General features: G+C 38.6%; 1 protein-coding gene and 1 pseudogene across 1 annotated transcript in view; both read left to right on the top strand.

Annotated features, from left to right (window-relative positions):
• ACBD3 (acyl-CoA binding domain containing 3) overlaps positions 1 to 14562 on the top strand; it is a 33336-nt gene extending 18774 nt beyond the window's left edge. The window contains exons 4-8 of the mRNA XM_059997418.1: positions 1362 to 1520; positions 3262 to 3436; positions 7211 to 7397; positions 9292 to 9576; positions 13363 to 14562. Coding sequence (XP_059853401.1) covers positions 1362 to 1520; positions 3262 to 3436; positions 7211 to 7397; positions 9292 to 9576; positions 13363 to 13574 — 1018 coding nt within the window. The 3' untranslated portion in view covers positions 13575 to 14562. The remainder of the gene's footprint in view (positions 1 to 1361; positions 1521 to 3261; positions 3437 to 7210; positions 7398 to 9291; positions 9577 to 13362) is intronic.
• Positions 13613 to 14720, top strand: LOC132431706 (uncharacterized; annotated as a pseudogene).
• Positions 14721 to 21331: the final 6611 nt, after the last annotated feature.

Here is a 21331-nt window from a genome sequence, read left to right on the forward strand (position 1 = left end):
GAGTCTTAACCACTGCACCGCCGGTGAAGTCCCTTAAGTTCTTTTTTAATGATAAATTGAATACTTAAGTTACTACTCAACATGTAAAACTGTATTTTTCCTTTTAAAAATACACCTTTGTCATGAGATGAGGTCCATGTAGAATTCTTTTAAAGCATTTAAGACTAGACTTCCTCTTTCCTGAAGCTTAAGCTCTGGTTTATGGAACATCTTGCCCTGTGTACTATCTGTGACATATAAAAAATAGGTCATGTTATTGCTGTAGTTTGAGACTTGGTTGTGGCTCTGGTGTGTTAATCACTTATAGAAGTTTGGGGAGAAAAGGGGTAACGCACACACTTCTCATGGAGGGCCATGAAATGGTGTCTTCTCTGAGACCCCTCAGAAGTCTTCTCTTTCATCCCATCTTCAACCTCCCTGCACTCCTCACAACTCTCAGCCTATATGGCCTCCATTCCTAGTGCAACAGAGTCTGCTCTCCCTCGGGAGAGGGGCTGTGGTGGTGAGCAAGAGCTGGGTAAGGGCTGCACCTAGATCCCCAACTGTTCTTTTCTTTTTTTTAATTAAAAGCTTTAATTTTTTTTTAAATTTCAGAAATTATACATGAATATAAGTAATATAAATGATTTTCCATTTATGGCAGTATATGAAGCACAAACTGAAAACCTTCCTTCCCACCTTACTTTTAGTCTCACTCTCCTCTCCGTAGACAATAGCGGACAGATTTAAGGTATATTTTTCCAGGCCGCCTTCTATTTATTTACCTGCTTTTTCCATTAAACATATATATTAAATGTCTTTACATATTGGGCCATGTAGTCCTGTTCTTTTTTTATGGCTACTTGGCATTTCAGGGTGGATTATTCATTTCTCTACACATTTGTTGTGTGCTTATTCTTTCCCACACTGTGGTAAGCCCTGAGGATATAGCAGTGTGAGATGGGCAGTCTCTGCCCTTATGGAGCATGTACTTGATGAGTAAGGCAGATGTATTGCTAACTTTATCACACAAATTTAATTTCAACCACAGCAGGTAGTATGAAGGAAAAACTTGTGGTGCTGTGAGCATATCTTAGAAGGGAGGTTTCAGGGTATCGTAATGTTTTAAGTGGTACCTTACTGATGGACTCCTTTTTCTGTTGCTGTGAAGCAGTCATTGTTTTTGCTGTGATCTGTATATTTTGAGATTGACTCCATATGATAAATTTCTCCTCATGAAGTATATGTATTTCAAATTGTGATAAAATTACCACATGATTCTCTAAAAAGCTTGTGTCCGTCTTCACTGGGAAAGAGTCTTAAATTATTTTTAAACGGGATTCTTTGTTTAGGGTTCATTCCCTCTGTCCTTTACCTTGTAGGAAGGAGGAGGAAGAGCGAAGGCGGCGTGAAGAGGAAGAAAGAGAACGTCTGCAAAAGGAGGAAGAGAAACGTAGGCAAGAAGAGGAAGAAAGGCTTAGACGGGAGGAAGAAGAGAGGAGGCGGATAGAAGAAGAGAGGCTTCGGCTGGAGCAGCAAAAGTACGCGTGCTGTGTGGCTTGTGTTTCACAGCGAGCAATGGATTGCCACACTGTTGTGCTTGACCGTTTACCATTGTGTGCCTTGGAATAATTCTCTGATTTGTTTGACTGGGAAGTCGACCAGCATTAGCTGCTTGCCATTTGTACCAATGATGTATTACCAAGGAAGGCCTCATCTTAAGCATCATTTGGTTGCGAATGAAGAATGTATTAGAAGGATTTGGAATTTGCTCCCAGAACCCAGGCACTAGAATAGGAGCTGAGGTTGCTTGCTTGCTCTGTCTTTGGGTCCACACAGTCTCTTGTCTTTGCTTCTCTCAGCTATGTCTCTGTTTCATTCTTCCTGTTCTCTGCAAATTGTCACTCTGCTTTGTCATATGCAAGGCTGTCCTAGCCAAGATTTATGTGGTCTTTGTTTTCATGCATCTGACAGAGACTGGCTGGCATATGAGAGACCCAGTTACAAATTCCCAGGCCAAAGGATCTAGTTGATTCAGCCTGTGTGGGGTGTCTGTTCCTAGTCTCCTAGTACAGAACTTGGGAGCTGAAGCCATTTCTTATTCAGTAAGGGCTGTGAAAGCAGCTGTCTCAGAAGGGATTGGTTCTTCCAGAGGGAGCTGTGGGAATAAGGAGAAAGGGATTAACGCCCATAAAACACTGGGAAGAAGGCCTAGGGTTCTAGATGTGGCATGGAGTATAGATTAAATCAGAGGACATGCGGGTCCATTGTTTTCTCCCCATTATTTCTGAGTAGTTCCTCAGAAAAGCTTCAAACTGACCCAGGACCTCAGTCTGCCTTGGAGAGAGACTATGACTGCTACTCTTTTTGAGGGGAGAGGGGTGCCCTAGATGGACCCAGTGTCATGTTCTATTCAGGAGTTTGTGAGATTCTGCTTTGTTATTATCTGTTAAGAGATGGCTTTGAGGTGTTTATGTTTGGTCACATGACTGAGTTAAGCATGTGGTTCCTCTGGAAAAAAAAAAAAAGAAGAGTAATAGTTTACAGAAATCAGTATCTCTAAACCAAGTGTGCCCAGTTATTATCTTCAGTATTCCTCTTTAAGGCAGGCTTTACATTAAATGCCAAGGGCACTCAGATTTTCACTGGCTTTCTTTATACTTGCCAGAGCCATCTGTAACATCTTTTAGCTATTCTGCCTTTTCATGTATTTAGGTAGAGAAACCATGGCCAACAGTTAAATATCTCATCGCTGCCATAGATGACAACCCATCCTTTTACAACATCATGTTTAAAGAGTATAGGCTGGAGCCAGACTTCCTAGACTTGAATCCTGGCTCTGGCATCTACTAGCAGTGTAATCTTGGGCAGGTTACTGAACTCCTCCATTTCCTGCTTTGTGAAACCCTACCTCAGAGGGTGGTTGTGAGAACTAAGTGGGTTAGTACATGGAAGTGCTCTGAACACTGCATGGCACATAGTAAGGGCACAATAAATGTTAGCAGTTATGATGGTGATGATGATGGTGGTGATGATGATATGCTTATTATTCTCCCTCTTCATCCCAAATTTTCCTTGAAAAACCTATGTGAAAGATTAGGGGCCAAGTTTATTTTCTTATTCTTTCTCTGGACCTAGGACACATGTTGATTGGTATACATTACTACCTTAGTCATTTTTAAGAGTTATGCATTATAAAAATCAATAACAAGGACATTTTATTTTGTCATGAACAATCAATCTCCTGTAGTCAGACTAGTGTATATTTTTTAATGTTTTTAGGCAGCAGATAATGGCAGCTTTAAACTCGCAGACTGCCGTGCAGTTCCAGCAGTATGCAGCCCAACAGTATCCAGGGAACTACGAACAGCAGCAAATTCTCATCCGCCAGTTGCAGGAGCAACACTATCAGCAATATATGCAGCAGTTGTATCAAGTCCAGCTTGCACAGCAACAGGTACGATAGATAACCCCTGAATTCAGCCATAGACAGGGTTTTTAGTTTCATTGGAACGCAAGTTCTTTTTTAACAGTTGCTGATGAATTTTGCATTAGTTAGCCTCTCAGGTATAACGTAACTTTTAGATGACCTTTATTAAGGGAGATTTTAACATTGCACTGGCAATTACGAAAGGAAGCATATGATATTGAAGCAATAAATGAAGTGGCCACTATTATATTGTCATAAATGTATTTGGGATTTGTATGGACCTAGTGTTATTCCAGTGAGTTTGACGTAGATTCTAATAGTGGTCCTGGAACCATGAGGACTTGGGTGATTAGTGCCCCCACAGGCTTTGCTTCCACATAGGAATATGCGGTTTAGGGGAAGGACATGCGACTGGAGGTCACACACCACTTGGATTCTGTCCTGGCTTCGCCATTATCTTGTTTGATCTCAGACAAGTTACCTATTGCTCTGATTTTTCCGCCTTTTCTCCCAGTCAGTAAGAATGGGCTATAAAATCCTGGTACTTGTCTTGTTAACCTCACAGGACTATCAGAGGAATAAAATGAGAAAATAGTTACTCTGTGAAAGTATTTGGTACATAGGGAAGATAACTGATTTTACATTCATTTTTTTACATCTTGCAGAGGCATAAAATGCCTCCTTAAAGTTAACATAGCTAAGTTTACGTATTTAATTAATTTTCACTTATAAAGCAGTTACTACCTGTCCAAATACCTGAGTGAAGTAAAGTGTTGCAGGGAATTGCCTGGCGGTCCAGTGGTTAGGACTCGGCACTTTCACTGCCAGGGACCCAGGTTCAATCTCTGGTCGGGGAACAAAGATCCCGCAAGCCACACGGCATGGCCAAAATAAAACAAAACAAAAAAAAAACAAACTATGTTTCCCTGTAAATTTAATAAAATGTTTTTTTTAAAAAAAAAAGAAGTGTTGCATTATAGTTGCTCCATATTTCTTGTTAGGTGAAGTAATCTTTGTTGTTTTGCCAAGCTCTTTAAATTCCTTGAAAATTAATATCCTCACCTAAAATACGTTTTCCCCTGAGTCTTTAGCATTTAGTGAGCAGCTAAAAGGCACTGCAGGTTTTGTATAATCCATGAGAAGAGGAAAAGGATGTCAAACCAGAGTTACAAGATAAGTGGTATTTTGGAGGGATTTCTTTTCTGTCCTCTAAAGCCTGTTTCTACTTTAGCATGTCATTCCCCGTTTCCTGCTTCTTTGATGGACATTGAGATAATTTTTTAATAGGCTAGCTCATTACACATTGTCCTGCTTATAGGTTGCTATCACTTAGTCATAGCAAAGTCAGTCATATAGGGGAAAACCAAAAATCTTCGAAACAGAATTGGAAAGCCATAGTTTAGATTGCAGTGAACAAACTCAGGTTTATCAAATTGATTGGTTGTCTCTGGAAAGAGAGAAGGAGAGGGACTGGGGAAGGAGCAAGGGGAACTTCAGTCCCATAAAGTATTAATTTTTATATAAATAACAAAATGGGAACACTTGTAAATTTGGGGGTGTGGTTACATGGGTGTTTGTTACATTGTTCCTGTGCCTTTCTGTTCTTTTAAAAACTTCCTGGAGTATAGAAGAGAGATTATGTAAATACATGATTACAGTCTATTTTATGTAATAGATGTATATTCATAGGCAGTGGGATCCCGGGGTAGGGATTTGTTCATTCTGCTAGAGAGTTTCAAGAAAGGCTTGAAATGGAGAGGGACCATTTGAGCTGACCAATTGATCATCAACAGAAATGCTTTTTTTGCTTTCCTGTCATGCAGTGAATGTTCTGAGTGTGCTGACTTGTTTTGGTTATATGCCCTTTTTCTTGAAGCTGGTACTCTTTTAGAAAACTGATGTGGAAATTACTGAGAATCTAGGCCTTGGAAGAAGGTATTTTAAACTCTTAAGTGTTTTGCCAACCTGCACTAGCAGCAGAGAGAGGCGTTGCTGTTTAAATAACTGGTTTGTAAATGATATGTTAAATGAAATGTATATACAAATATGCCAAAATATATCATTATCCCTAAACCATGAAATTATATTATAAAGGCTTTTTTTCCCTATGTTTTCTTTCTTGTTTTTTTAACTGTTGTAAATGTATGCTTACTTATTATAACTTAGTGTTTTAGTTTAAAAAGTTACTGAAATGCCCCAACACTCAACAGTAGATTGGATAAATAAATTTTGTATTTTCACAGTGGCATATCCTGTCACATGCAAACAAACAAAATAGTTATAATTACTTGTGATGAACCTCACAAACAAATGTTGAGTAAAAGAAGCCAGACACAAAAAAGAGCATGTATTGTACAATTTCATGTATGTAAAGTTCAAAAACAAGGCAAAGCCAAATCTGTAATATTACAAGTTAGAATAGTTGTTACCCTTGGGGGACTTTCTGGAAAGGGGTACCAGGAAGGGTTCTGACATGCAGATAATATCTTTTTTTTTTAAATTTTATTTATTTTTTGGCTGAGTTTGGTCTTTGTTGCTGTGCGCGGGCTTTCTCTAGTTGCGGCGAGCGGGGGCTACTCTTCTTTGTGGTGCGCGGGCTTCTCATTGCCGTGGCTTCTCTTGTTGCAGAGCATGGGCTCTGGGTGCGCAGGCTTCAGTAGTTGCAGCAGGCAGGCTCAGTAGTTGTGGTTCGCGGGCTTAGTTGCTCCGCGGCATGTGGGATCTTCCTGGACCAGGGATCGAACCCATGTCCCCTGCATTGGCAGGCGAATTCTTAACCACTGCGCCACCAGGGAAGACCCACAGGTAATGTCTTGATCTGGGCGTTGGTTACATGTGTATGTTTGGCTAATGAAAATTGATCAAGCTGTACATCTATGATTTGTATACTTTTCTATATGTACATTATAATTCACAGTTCCCCCAAAAGTTACTCAAGTAATACTTAGGCATTTCTGGTAGTATTAATATTTATTCATCTTGATAGGAGAGGAATGTCCTAAAGTAGTTGTCCTTGAGATTTAAGATGTTTTTATTCTCCATTTTGACTCAGAGGACATTTTGATTTCATGTTTATGAATATACATATTTTAATCATAATTATGTAAACAGTGATGAATTTTCATTAAGAAAGTCTTTTGACCTCAGACTCCATTTTATAAGCCTGTTTAATTTTTAGGTCAATATTTTTTACATGATTAACAGTTTGTAGTTTAATCGTGATAAGAATTTTTCTGTATATGGTTTACAGTGAAGATTTAATTTATTGATTACTTTTGTCCATATTTGATTTGTTGGTTACTTTGGGGGCCCTTATCAGGTTTCACCAGTTATAGCTTCTGCCTTTATGAATTTTCTTCTGTGACCATTTATTTCTACCAAGTTTAATTTTTCTGATTCAAATTTTATGTATCTGAATTTTATCAAGATTTTCTTTTATCAATTTTAAGAACAGATGTTACTGTGTTCAGTTTTTACCTATAATAATTTTATTTTGGGTTGATTATTTCTACCTACTTTAATTTTTCCTGGTTAGTTTTTCTAGTGATCCTCAGGTCACAAAAATGTGATCCTCAGTTACAGTTTTTTTGTCCATGTTAATATTTTGACATTTTTAGCTATCAGTTTGATATTGTGATACTAATATTCATTATAGATAGGGTAAAAACTGATAAAGTTTATGAGTAATTTCTTGGAGCTACTTGATGGGGCAAAAACATAGGGTCAGAATGCATTTCAGGGCAAATGTCCGGTTTATTAGCCTTCCTGGTCAGTGTATCTTCACTTTTTCTTGACTTATAGGCAGCATTACAGAAACAACAGGAAGTAGCAGTAGCTGGGGCTTCTTTGCCTACATCATCAAAAGTGAATACAACTACGCCAAGTGATATGATGTCAGTGAATGGACAGGCCAAAACCCACACTGACAACTCTGAAAAAGAGCTTGAACCAGAAGCTGCAGAAGAAGCCCTGGAGAATGGACCAAAAGGTATGGTTTGGCATATGTGCTCTTCCATCCACATGCTGTAATTCAGACTTCATGAAAAGCAAAAGTCAGGAAGTCAGGTTAATTAGCTTTTGAGAGCAATTACATATTTGTGAGAATTGAATGCTTTTTCACTCTTTAGTCTGAATCTGGTGCTTCTGGTGACTCTTTGAATAGTTTAGAAGAGCAAATCAGATGTCCTTTGGACACTTTGGGTTGTCTTGTTGTATATATTGGTTATCTGTCGCTGTGTGACACACTGTACCTGAATTTAGCAGCTTAAAATAATAAACATTTATTATCTCTCACGGTTTCTGTGGGTCAGAAATTTGAAAGCTGCTTAGCTAAGTGGTGGTGGCTCTGGTCTCTCATGAGGTTGTAGTCAAGATGTCGGCTGGGACTGCAGTCACGTGAAGGCTTGACTGGGACTAGAGGCTCTGCTTCCAAAGTGGTTCCCTCCCATGACTGGCAAGTTCGTGCTGGCCGTTGGCAGGAGGGCCTCAATTCCTTGCCCCACGAAGCCTCTCCAAATGGCTGCTTGAGTGATCTCAACACAGTGGCTGGCTTCCCCCAGAGCACATGATGCAAAGGAAAACAAGGCAAAAGCGTCAGTGTCTTTTATGCCCTAGCTTTGGAAGTAATACATCCGTACTTCTGCCATATTCTGTTGGTCCTGATGCATTTTGGGTGGTAACCTTACAAGTACATGAATACCCACAGGAGAGGATCACTGGGGGCCATCTTGTAGATTGGCTACCATATATTTACAATATATTTTTGAGACAAAAGTACCATGTTACCAATAAGAATTTAGGTTTTCAAAGGTCTGCTTACCTTTTCATGGACAGCTCATTCATTCATTCAGCAATTGGTTGAAGATTTTCTGACTGTTGGGCTACAGTGGTGAAACAAAATTACACACATAAAATGAGCATTGTGGCTATGGTAGGTACTGTGCTGGAGAGAAAGGTCTATTATGATGTGAGAGCACATAATATGGGGGATATGACCTAGTTAGAGAGGGGGGAAGGGACACTTGAGCTGAGAGATCTGAAGCAAGAGTAAGAGTTCACTAAGTAAAGAGGAAGAAGAGAACATTTCAGTGACGGTGATCAGAGATGGTGGTGTGGTTCATAAGAAAGTTGATTTCAGAGTTCTTCCTTGTTCTTTTTAGAACAAGTAACAGAAAATAGTTTCAGAAAAGACCTTGAAATACCTTGGTTCACACAGCCCCCCCTTTTTTTTCCTAGTAAGAGTTCACCAGTATTTTCAAATGAATCTTTAGTCAAAGGCTCTGTGAATAACTCTGGAAAACCTGTTGAGTACACGTAGATACTGCTCAGTAACAAGACTTCACCCATTTTTACTCAGTCGCTAGCGGTTCCATTCCTATCCAAGTTTTTCTCTTTCTTTGAGTTCTTTTAGAATAGCCCCTCCCCTAGAACTTTGGTTTACTCTGAGGTCAAGACTTTTTTCTGACAGAGAGACTGAAGTCAAAGCCCAGCTTTCTTTGTTCACATCCAAAAATGAATTTATTTCAAGTCCAGATCTCTCTTCTTTGTTAGCATGTTTCCCTATCTCCAGCTAGGAAGTTTCCAAGGTCATTCTTCATGGTCATGCCCTTATGCAATTAGAGTGTTGGGAAAAATCCTCCTTAAGACTATGGATTGCATTTATTACTGAAAGTGGTATGATGACCTCTAAATACCTGTGGCATTGTTAAATGTAGTAATTTGCGGGGAGACTTCCATGGGGAGGCTTTTAAAGTCCTCAGTCTAAGGTAGACCAGATTGCACTTGGTGCCCTCATGTGTCTGAGCAGGTCATCCTGTGCAGATGTTGCTGCCTACTGGTGAAGGCTCATCCTCTTTAGCCTTTGTAATTCCTGTTGCCTTTAGAATCTCTTCCAGTAATAGCAGCTCCATCCATGTGGACACGACCCCAGATCAAAGACTTTAAAGAGAAGATTCGGCAGGATGCGGATTCTGTGATTACAGTGGGCCGAGGAGAAGTTGTCACTGTTCGAGTACCCACCCATGAAGAAGGATCATACCTGTTTTGGGAATTTGCTACAGACAATTATGACATTGGGTTTGGGGTGTATTTTGAATGGACAGACTCTCCAAACACTGCTGTCAGCGTGCATGTCAGTGAGTCCAGCGATGACGACGAGGAGGAAGAAGGTAGAGCCATTGGTCCATATTTAGTAGCTGGGTTGTGTGTTGGCAAAAATGCTAGCAGTTCAGATGTCAGCCAGCCATATGCTTCCTAACTAACACTTCCTGGATGGGAATCAGTCGCCTCGTTAGTGGGACATTGGGCTGAAAAGATTGTGAGAGAAACTAGCCTCTTAAGGGACTGGGGCCTGAACGTGAATTTTTTTCAACACCAGGAAGGTCTGTTTGACAGTTTATTTTACCGCTTTCTGAATGCTGTTTTACTTCCAGCCTTTTGTGTTGAAAAGCCAAATGTGCAAGGCCATTTTGAAAAATTTTAGAAGAGCAAGCAAGAAATTCTGCCAACTCTGGAATTCATTTAAATTTATATTTCTGATATCAGCTTTTTAGGTTGTTTTTCTAAGATTATTTTCTCTAACTAGACAAAATAGAGTGTTTCCAATGACCGTCTAAACTATCTTGGTCTAGGAAGTGGGTTGTGAAATGTATTGCTTACTAATTGAGAAGATGGTCTCTTCAGTTTTGTTATCCAGAAAGGTTAGAACGCAGGGCTTTTGTACACACCTAGTAAGCACTTAGGTATTTGTTAACTTGACTGAGAGTAATATGGAAAGAGTGCCCTGACTGGGAGAATGGAAAAGCACCTTCAGTTCTGGCCCTAACTAACCTTTCAGGTGACTTGTAAACAAACTGCTTATTCTTGAAGAGTGTTGGTAATCACAGAGACTCCATTGGGATATGTTTAAAGAGGTAGTTGTTGGAAGGTGCATGGAGGGGGGCTAAAAGTTCAATCAGCTTTTGATATACAAGTTCAGTTACATCACCAAGACAGTCTAGGCCCTTTAAGGTCGTGTATGGCAACACACACACATGGGCCAGTGTCATTTAGGAGCTACTTTGTCTTACATGGCATTTTGTTTTCAGCAAATCTTTATTTCTAAGTACCACCAGCAAGGTAAAGCATTGCCCATAAATACTACTAACGGAACCAGAAAGAAAAAAAATGTAAGAATGAGGAAAAAAAAAAAAGAAAAGGTGAGAGAGAGACCTGAGATTGCAGGGCAGGTGCCACTACCATTGTCTTAAGTGCCCCTCAGCAACATCAGGACCAGTAACTAAGCCATTTACTAGCCTTTCTGATGCACATGGGGACTCATTAAAATCAGATGGTTTGCAAATGTTTGGGAAGGGAAGTTTGGTGTTTTTTCTTTTTAAATTTAATTTTATTTATTTTTTATACAGCAGGCTCTTATTATCTATTTTATACATATTAGTGTATACCTGTCAAGGGAAGGGAAGTTTTTGTTGCATGTGCAAATTACTGTACTTTGTGAATAGTAAGAAGAATTCTCTGTTAAGAAATGGGTTGAGGTAATATATTTCTCCTGGCTTGTAAGCCAGGTAGCTTTTAAAGGAGATTACTTCCTAGTCTGAGCCCTCAGCTGATTATCATTTTGGGGTTATTGCTGTTGGGAAGAGCACTGGTAAAAATGCCTGGGGTCCAGTGCCTGACTAGAGGTAAGACATCCTTGACCTTTGCTCTAATGTATGATAGCCCTCAAATGGAAAATGGCATTACCTATCCTTGTGCTGTTCCTAATCATAAAATGATTTGCAACTAAAACTAACCCATTAAAACCTCTACATTAACAGTGAGGGGAGTTCCCTGGTGGCCTAGTGGTTAGGATTCCGGGCTTTTACTACCATGGCCCGGGTTTTCAGTTCCTGGTCAGAGAACTGAGATCCTGCAAGCTGTGTGGTGTGGCCAAAAAAAACCAAAAAAAAAACAAAAAAAAAGTGCAACACTGAGGATTTATTGCTCCCCAGGATTGTTTCCTAAGAGTGAGCCTGTCTCCTTTTTGAAGATTTATCTCACAAATGACTTTTAGCCATATGCCTCCTTATGGAGGCTACTGTGCCACCATGTCTTATCCACATTGTATATTTTATTTTATGGGGGGTCCTTTTAGCTTGGTTTAAGATGGAAGAGGAGTCCAGTTTTTTTGTTTGTTGCTTTAGTTTTTCTCCATTAGGTCTTGAAAGGTAGAAAGATGGAGGAGTTTGTTTTCTCTGAAGAAAACATAATGGTAATCCATCATCCTGCTGTAGTTCTCCACTTGATTGTTTCCAGGGCTCAAGTCTTTGCTTAGATTGATGAAAGATGCATTGTTCGTCTATCCCAGTAACCTTTAGTTTTATAGATTTTGAACAAAATTTGGATCTTGAATTAGTGGGGCCTGATAATCTGTTTCATGGATATTCTTATGGGCAATAGTGTATAATCTGAATGGCTTGTATTTCGCATTTGCAAATGGAGGACATTTAATTTTCAAGTAGTATTGCTGTGATAAAGCAAATCTGACTTGGGCCCGTTTATAAGTGTCATCTACTTTTTTTGTTGTTGTTGTTGCGGTACATGGGCCTCTCACTGCTGTGGCCTCTCCCGTTGCCGAGCTCCGGACGCGCAGGCTCAGCGGCCATGGCTCACAGGCCCAGCCGCTCCACAGCATGTGGGATCTTCCCGGACCAAGGCACGAACCCGTGTCCCCTGCATCGGCAGGCGGACTCTCAACCACTGCACCACCAGGGAAGCCCTCATCTACTTTTTTAAAATAAACTTTTCATTTTAGAATAGGTTCAGATTTACAGAAGTATTGGAAAGATAATAGAAAGAGTTCCTATATACCCGACAACCCAGTTTCCCCTATTATTAACACCTTGCATTGTACTGTGGTATGTTCATCATAGCTCATGGACCAATATTGATACATTATTAACTAAAGTCCATATTTATTCACATTTCCTTAATTTTTCCTAATGTTCCAGGATCCCATCCAGGATGCCACATTACAGTCACCACGTCTCCTTAAGCTCCTCTAGACTGTGAGAGTTTCTTAGACCTTCCTGGTTTAAATTCCTAATAGTGGCCCATTGACAGGCGTCACATAATTGACTCATGTCTCTGTAATTCATTCTGTCATGTTGTAAACCTGAAAATCTTTTAAAATCTATGCTGAGTATTCCCTTGATCTATTTTCCTTGAGGCTGTTTATATTTAATATGTTAAACTGAGACTTTTAAACTGGTTCATAGTTCTCATTCCTATAGGTTTCTACAGGTATTTTTTTTTTTCCTAACCTCATATCGTTACAGTTCAGAAAACTATTAACTGGGGCAAACCTAGAATCAGAGCTTATTTTTTGCCACTGAGATCATCCCTGGGTTTCACAGGCCTAGTGAAAATAATTGAATTTTCAGAGTGTCTGTGAATGTCTACCTCTCTAGTGTGGCTTTCTCATTTTACTCTTTATATTTCAGATAAATAGAAAATAATAGTTCTCATAAGTTCCCTTCCCACCTTCCTAAAACAAGAGAGAACTTTCATATTGTTGAGAAGAGGAGGATTGGAGTAACATTTTCCGTGGTCTCACTCAGATCAGTGAGATTCCACCTGTTGGGAGATTTAGGAATTGAGTGGATGTGGATGGGAAAAAGTGGGGCTCAGAAATAGGAGCAATGGTCTGAGTACAGAGAGGGAGAGAGGATGCTGACTGCTGCCACCACCAGATGTTTGCCACTGGGCTTCCAGGGCCCAGACAGTGCTTGGTACACATAGCAGCTGCTCAGGTATAGAAGGAATCAACACATGTTTGCCTGCAGAAAGTTGTAGCATGGATTGAGAGAATTCCTAATGAGCAGTTTCTCAAAGAAAGGATGGAGTTTAAGATGCTTGAGGCAAATGTGGTTTTCCTGGATCTGTTCACAGTGACATGTCTCTATTCTTTCTCACAGAAAACATCAGTTCTGAAGAGAAAGCCAAAAAGAATGCCAACAAGCCTCTACTGGACGAGATTGTGCCTGTGTACCGACGGGACTGTCATGAAGAGGTGTATGCTGGCAGCCACCAATATCCAGGGAGAGGAGTCTACCTCCTTAAGTTTGACAACTCCTACTCTTTGTGGAGGTCAAAATCGGTCTACTACAGAGTCTATTATACTAGATAAAGATGTTACAGAGTCTGGAGTCTAGGGTTGGGCAGAAGATGGCATTTAATTTGGAAATATCCTTTGACTTTTGTGGAGCATTGCAGTCTGTGTTTACCCTATTGATTTTGGTCTGATGGTTTGTGACTCTTCTTGGGAATCAGGATTTCCTTGAAACTCTTGAGCATTAGTACTTTGGGGTTAAAGGGACTCCTCAGACTCATCCAGCCCTTTGGTGCTGACCAGCAGAGTCACAAGTGGGTACTGACGTTACATGAGCTACATGTTAAATTTTTAAAGTCTCCGAAATAAAATAGCTCAGCATTGACCCCACCTGGCTGATGGTTAGTGCATTGCTGCCTGCTCTGTGTTTTATGAGAGCACTTAGTTCCTTTACAGTGCCCTCTGAGTTGAAATCTTTTGTTAATAGTCTACATGAGGTACATCTGACTTTGATCGAAGGTCACCATTTTTAAAACTTAAAAACTTAAGACCTCACGGATTATAATAGAAAAAGAAATTGCCTCAACTTGATCTTGTTCCGAATGACCCAGATTGTTTTTGCTTTGGGTGCAGCTATTTAGTTCGGAGTTATGTTACAGATAATTATTTTCTGAATAATCTTAATATAGAATGTTCAAACCTGATTGATAATTGAAGTATCAAGATGCATAGAACACTTCAAACATCCCTCTTAGCAAGCCTCCACAAACTCTTGGCCCTTTTCTCTTAATCTGGTATTCATAACTACCAGTAGCAATGCAAAGTTAATTCATTTTTGCCTTGATTTGGCTTTATAGAGCATCTCAAATTGAAACTGTTTTCTACACAAGCATCTAGTTAGGGATTTTGTAAACTTAAAATGACACCTACTGAATTGAAATATATAAAATCATTTAAATATAACTCAGTGTATGGGGAATAACATTGCACTAATATGGAAATCACTGCCAGAGACAGTCCGTTTTCTTTTGATTTGATACTACTTAGGCATACACCCTACATGATTCCAGTTGGGAATTACGAGAAAGAGTTGGAAATGCGTATGCCTGTACTTAAATTTTTTTATAGCTTTAATCTATATTATGTCTTCATTGATGGAAAGAGGTACATCTTTGTTTTCCTTACTGAAAACAAATATGGATTAATTGCCTCAAATTTGTATAAGTGATTGACTCGTCTGGAGATTCTTGTTTTCAGAAGGGAGGGTGGTATAGATAGAAAAATCACAAAGATGGCAATATACACATAATGCTGTTATTATATGTTATTACTGAAATACTTAGATTTTTAAAATTTCAAATCACAAATCACTTCTTGTCAGAGGGTTTCCATTGATTAGCTGCAGTGTATACAATTCACTACATATGGGGCTGTTTGTTTTTTGTGTGCTGCATTTCTTTCTGTTTTTCAATACCTGGTTTTGTACATATCTAACTCTGTTCTCTTTTGGTTGTTCAGAAACTGGATTATTTTCTCCTAAGCGATGCTTAATGTGTGTTTTTTAATTTTGATTTCAGTAGTCCCAGCTTATGGATGTCCGTACTGTTACACCAGAAGGTTTGTCAAGCTGTCCATCAGCTCTCACGTGTACATGGTATAGAAACCTTGGGGTTAGGCACTTCCTGGCTTTTTTTTTAATGAGAAAACACTGTATTTAAAATGTAAAATAAACTTTTAAAAAGCAGGCACTAATATATATTTCTTCCAGCCTTTGATTACAGATTTTTCCTTGCACATGTTAAGATGAATTATCCTCCAAAAATATTGTTCTTGGGAGCAGTGTATGTTACTTGACATAGCGGCAATTCCTGTCACATGTTCATGTCAGAACATTTTTGGTTTTAAACTTTTTTATTGCCTTTGGCTGTTGGTTAGTATATTACAAGTGCGATTTCAAAAAGATCTTGAAAATAATATATTTAATCAATTAAAATGTTTATCTGTATCTTGTTGATGTTTCATTAATACAGTTACTCTTTGAAGCATTAGTTCTGTATTTCATCATTTGGGTAGGACAAGAAATGTTTTAAATGATCTTTTCTGTTTTAGAAAGTTAAACAACAACAAACTTTCTGGCTAATTATTTCGTTTCTGCTGTGAATTACCCTAGTTTGTTCAAATAGGTTAACAGTTTTTCAGACTTCTTGATGGAAGGGAAAGCGCTGACTTTTCTTATTGACAGTGACATTATAAAAGTATTTCCCCTTCCAAACCATTTGTGTACCATGTTCCTTGAAGACGGAATATGCTCCTTTAAAATATCTCCTGAGGTGTGGCGCCTGGGAAGCAGCAATGAGAGGCATGCCCCAGTCAGTGTGATGTGGAGTGCCACAAACCATTCTAAAAATGACCCCACTGAAATGCACGGTCACTTGGACATCAATTTTTTTTTCTCCTTTGGAAATTTGGAGAGGCTAGATGAAGTTACCATCTTTTTTTCTTCCTTTCTGTATAGTTTGTTGCTACCATGAAGGCAGATCATGGAACAGTTAAGGAGAGTTGTTGATGTGTGAGCACATCTTAGAAACCATGCTACCGAGTCTTGACCATCTGCTTTATGGAAGAGAAGAAACAATTAGTTCAAAATAGCAAATGATTGCTAATAATTCCTTGGGACTTAGAGTGCAGTAGTCTATAGCCAAAGCCATCTTTGTTTGTGTCCCCAGCTTCTTCTCAGTTCAGCACTTCTGTCAGCAACCTAAAAATGTATGCATGTATTCTTGGGGTAGCACAAATCCTAATTTCATTTCCATTCACTAACTTTTCAAAATGTGTATGAATAAATATTGGACTTCAATCTCCATACATTTGCCCAGGGTTCCTCAACTTTCTTATTGAAAGTTTTTTAAGACCAAGTTGATTATTGTCCTTTCAACACCCTTATTTTGAGTTTATTGCATTTTTTCAGTTGCTTATTATATTGCTTGATTTGTTTTGTAATTAGAGATGTAAGCACTAGCTCTGTGTTTATTAGTTGACAGGTCACTTGTAAGTTGCAAATTGATTAGGGTACTTAATTTAGTACAGAAAACTAAGTGGCTGACTTTTTCAGAACTGACATTGGCATTTGGACTCAGGCAGTCCAAACATGGGGTAAACGTGTAAACTGAGCAGTTAACTCATCTGTGTTGAAAGCTTGTGTGTGGTTGCTTAGTTCAACCCTATGGTGAACTGGTGATTTGCAGGTCTGTTTCTGAAAAGAGCAAGTACAGATTTGATTACAAATGCCGATTTTTTTTTAACCTTTCTTTATTGGCATATCTGTACAATTATAACAATTTTTACCCTTTTCTAAGATCATTAATTTAAATATATCCAGTATGAAGGTAACATAACTTTGGGGGGGGGCATGGCAAAATGCAGAAATACAAACATGTTTTTCAAAAGGCCTGCATTTTGCACTTAAAATTTCAGGTTGCGTTTTGGAGAACATTTCCTGTTAGTAGGTATGGGTCTACTATGTTCTTTCAATCTGCTCTATGTTCTTCTGTGGAGTGGCTCTTTGGCCGTTTTTGTTAGTGAACATTTTTGGTTACTTCTGGTTTTTTTCTTGTAAATGGTGTTCCAGTGAACACTCTTTTATATGTCTCTGCATATGTGCATGACTTTTTCAAGAGTAATACCAAGTAGTGGAATAGTGGAATTGCTGGATAAGTTCTGTGCTTTTTTTTTTTTTTTGGCCGCATCACATGGCATGTGGGATCTCAGTTCCCCGATTGAACCTGCACCCCCTGTATTGGAAGCACGGAGTCTTAACCACTGGACTGCCAGGGAAGTCCAGTTCTGTGCACTTTTAATTTTAATTGTCCTCCAAAGTGACTGAACTAATTTTCCCTCTAATACACTATGGTGGGTAGCGTCTGAGAATACTGTTTTTTTCTCTTTTAACACTTGATATTATCAGACTTAAGTTTTGGTTAATCTGATGGGTGAAAAATGGAGTTTCATTTTGTGTGTTTCCCTGATAACCAGTAAGATTAAGCATCCATTTTTATTGTTAATATGTATTTCTTCTCCTATAAATTGCCTGTTTATGTCCTTTACCTGTTTTCAGTTGGGTAATTTTATATTGATTTATTAGCATTTAAAAAAATAGTTCGTATACTTATCATACATTATATGTAAGTGTTTTCTCCCAGTTTATTGCTAGTCTGTTAATTTTGTTTATGGTGTTTTTGGTGTGTGTATATGTCTGTTTGGTCATAGAAGTTATAACCTGTGTTGTCAATTTTATTCAGTTTTTTCCTTTATGGCTTTTGCTTGTTTCCATATATATATGAGTTTGTCTGTGAACTTTGTTCCATTTATCTGTTTGACCATGTATGTGCTAATACTACGCTTTGAATACCTGTAGGTTTAAAATATATTTTGATACAAGGTGAATCTCCTCTGTTCTTTTGATACTTTTTCTTGGCTATTTTTGTACCTTTCTTGCATATGAATTTAATCATTAGGGTGTCATATTGATATTTCATGAAAAATCTTGTTGGGATTTACAATACTGTGTTGAATTTCTAGATTAATTGGTAGAGCTTCAGCCACTGATTTTTAGTGTAGTTTAGATTGCCTTTCTAAAGAAAGGTGGATAGTTCTTTGTTCTTAAATGGTAATTTCAGTAGAAGAAATGGAAAATACACCCCTTAAGTGGTCTTTCCTGCCATAATTAATTAGAATACTGGCTAATCTGGGACAACAGAGACTCAAAAATAAAGTAGTTCAGATAAGATAGTTGCTGTCTCATACAGGCCAAAGGAGGCAAGTGTTGCAGGGCAGGTGGGCTGCAGTATTTGATGAAGTGATTGAGAGCCCCAGATTCCTAAACTGTTACTGCTCCAGCGTCCTGGGGGACATTGTTTCTGTGTGCATGGTTAGACTCAGGCTTGCTGGGATTACATTCCCGATTCAGCTAGGGTGGGGGGAGGGGATCATGACTAGTTTTAAAGAGAAAACCCCTATTTCTTTTTATTTTCCATTAGCAAGTACTTAAGTTACACGGCCGTCTCTAGCTGGGCAGTCTTGTGCACAGCCAAAACTTGGAACTTGGAGAGGGGTGAGTGTGTTTATTATGAAAAGGAATGGATTCTAGTGGACAGTGAGCAGACTTGGATTTATCAAGTGAGTTTTTTTTTAACAGTATTTTATTTTATTTTTTTTAATTAATTTTATTTTTGGCTACATTGGGTCTTTGTTGCTGCATGCGGGCTTTCTCTAGTTGCGCGAGCAGGGGCTACTCTTCATTGCAGTGCGCGGGCTTCTCACTGCAGTGGCTTCTCTCGTTGCGGAGCACGGGCTCTAGGTGCAAGGGCTTCAGTAGTTGTGTTGTGCGGGCTCAGTAGTTGTGGCGCACGGGCTTAGTTGCTCTGCAGCATGTGGGATCTTCCTGGAGCAGGGATCGAACCTGTGTCCCCTGCGTTGGCAGGTGGATTCTTAACCAGTGCGCCACCAGGGAAGTCCCCAAGTGAGTTTTAAAATATTGATTTAAAAAAAAAAATCATTGATTTTTTTTCCATTATAAAAGCCATACCCATTTACTATAGAAGATTTAGACAGTATACATAGGTGAAAAGAATAAAATTATAAACCTACCACTAGGAGATAATAGTTATCATTTGGAAATTTTCCTTCTGATCTTTTTTTCTAATTTTCAATTACGATATAATTCTAGTGTACATTAAAGTATAGAGCATAACATGACTACTCATGTACCCAGCACCCCCTTTGGTCATATTTGCCATTTTGCCTTATTTGCTTCAGATCTTGTCTAATTAAATACAACATTAATGAAAGAGTTTGAGCCTTGTGTACCTTTCCCTGATTACCAATCCTCTTTCTTCCTCCCAAAGATAATCATTATTCTGATTTTTATGTTTATCATTCCATATGCCTTTTTTTTTTTTTAAATATTTATTTATTTTTGGCTGCATTGGGTCTTCGTTGCTGTGCATGGGCTTTCTCTAGTTGGCGGCGAGCAGGGGCTGCTCTTCGTTGTGGCGCACAGGCTTCTCATTGTGGTGGCTTCTCTTGTTGTGGAGCACGGTCTCTAGGCATGAGGGTTTCAGTAGTTGTGGCACGCGAGCTCAGTAGTTGTGGCTTGCAGGCTCTAGAGCACAGGCTCAGTAGTTGTCACGCACGGGCTTAGTTGCTCCGCGGCATGTGAGATCTTCCCAGACTAGGGCTTGAACCTGTGTCCCCTGCATTGGCAGGCCACTGTGCCACGAGGGAAATCCCCCGTATGCCTTTTATAATAATGTATGTTGCCAGAAAAGTTTGATTGCCAGAATAGTACGGTTTTACAGAATGCTTTTGAATTTTATATAAATTTTGATATCATTTGATAGTTTGTTTTTTCTAATCTGCATTGTTTTTAGTGATTACCTTCATATAGCTCTATGCTTAGAGTAATCCATCATGTGGATACTACATAACGCCATGTAGTCATTCTCCTGCTGTCGGATGTTTAGGGTTTTTTCAGGTTTCCACTCTTATAAATATTCTTGTACATGTCTACTTATGCTCATGTGCAAGAGTTTCTCTAGTGTACATATCAGGAAATAGAATTAAGTCATAAGCTACATGGATCTTCAACTATTCTGGATAACGCAGAAGTACTCTTCAAATGATTGTGCCAATTTAAACTCCCAAAAGCAATATACAAGGGTGCCTGTGTTCCACATCTTTACTGACAGTTGTCAGATTTTGTACTTACCAATTGGATGGATATGAAACGAATCTCATGTGTGGTTTAATTGCACGTCCTTAATAACCAGTGAGGATAAGCATTTCTTCATGTTACTGGCCTTTTGTGAAGTCCATATTTATATCCTTTATCCATTCTCTTGTGTTTTTTCTTGATTTTGAGAGTACTTTAAATATTCTGGATCCTACAATTTATTTTTGGTCATGTGCATCACAGGTAACTGGTGTCACACTTCAGGTTGTCTTTTTACTTTATTTATAATGTCTTTTACTATTTAGAAGTTTTTACTTTAAATTTATTAAACTTTCATGGTTTGTGTTTTCCATATCTACTTTAAGAAGTTTTCCTCAGCCCTGAGGATATAAAGATTCTCCTCTGTACTTTAAAATGTACTTTAAAATGTGTTTTGCATTTAGGTCTCAAGTACACGTTAAATTTATTTTTGATGTGAAGTAGGAGTTATTAATTGATTTTTCTATAGGGATAACTAAAATTATTCCACTATCATTCATAAACTAGTTATCCTGTGTGTATTTTTATATTTATTATTTATATGAGTCTGATATATACAGAAAAAAAATATATATATATATATTCATACTATATATGTACAACAGCTTATATAAAAATTAGCTTCTCACCCTGTCCCCAGCCATCCAAGGATTCAAACTTTGCTCCCTGAAGGCAACCAGTATTACCAGTTTCATGTGTATTATGCATATCCAAGTAAATAAGTACATACTTATAAATTCTCCCCTACTGTATATACTCTACAACTTTTTCCAACTTAAAGACTTATTTTTGTAATCTTATATCAATACATAATAGCTTCATTCATTTTTTTTAAAGACTCAGAATATTTATCTTTTGCCTATTATTTTTTTTAATTTTATTTATTTATTTTTGGCTGCGTTGGGTCTTCGTTGCTGTGCACGGACTTTCTCTAGTTGCAACAGGCAGGGACTACTCTTTGTTGCGGTGCGTGGGCTTCTCATTGCAGTGGCTTCTCTTGTTGCAGAGCACGGGCTCTAGGTGCGTGGGCTTCAGTAGTTGTGGCATGTGCACTCAGCAGTTGTGA

The sequence above is a fragment of the Delphinus delphis genome, chromosome 1, assembly GCF_949987515.2.
Source record: "Delphinus delphis chromosome 1, mDelDel1.2, whole genome shotgun sequence".
In the NCBI taxonomy this organism is placed as follows: domain Eukaryota; kingdom Metazoa; phylum Chordata; class Mammalia; order Artiodactyla; family Delphinidae; genus Delphinus; species Delphinus delphis.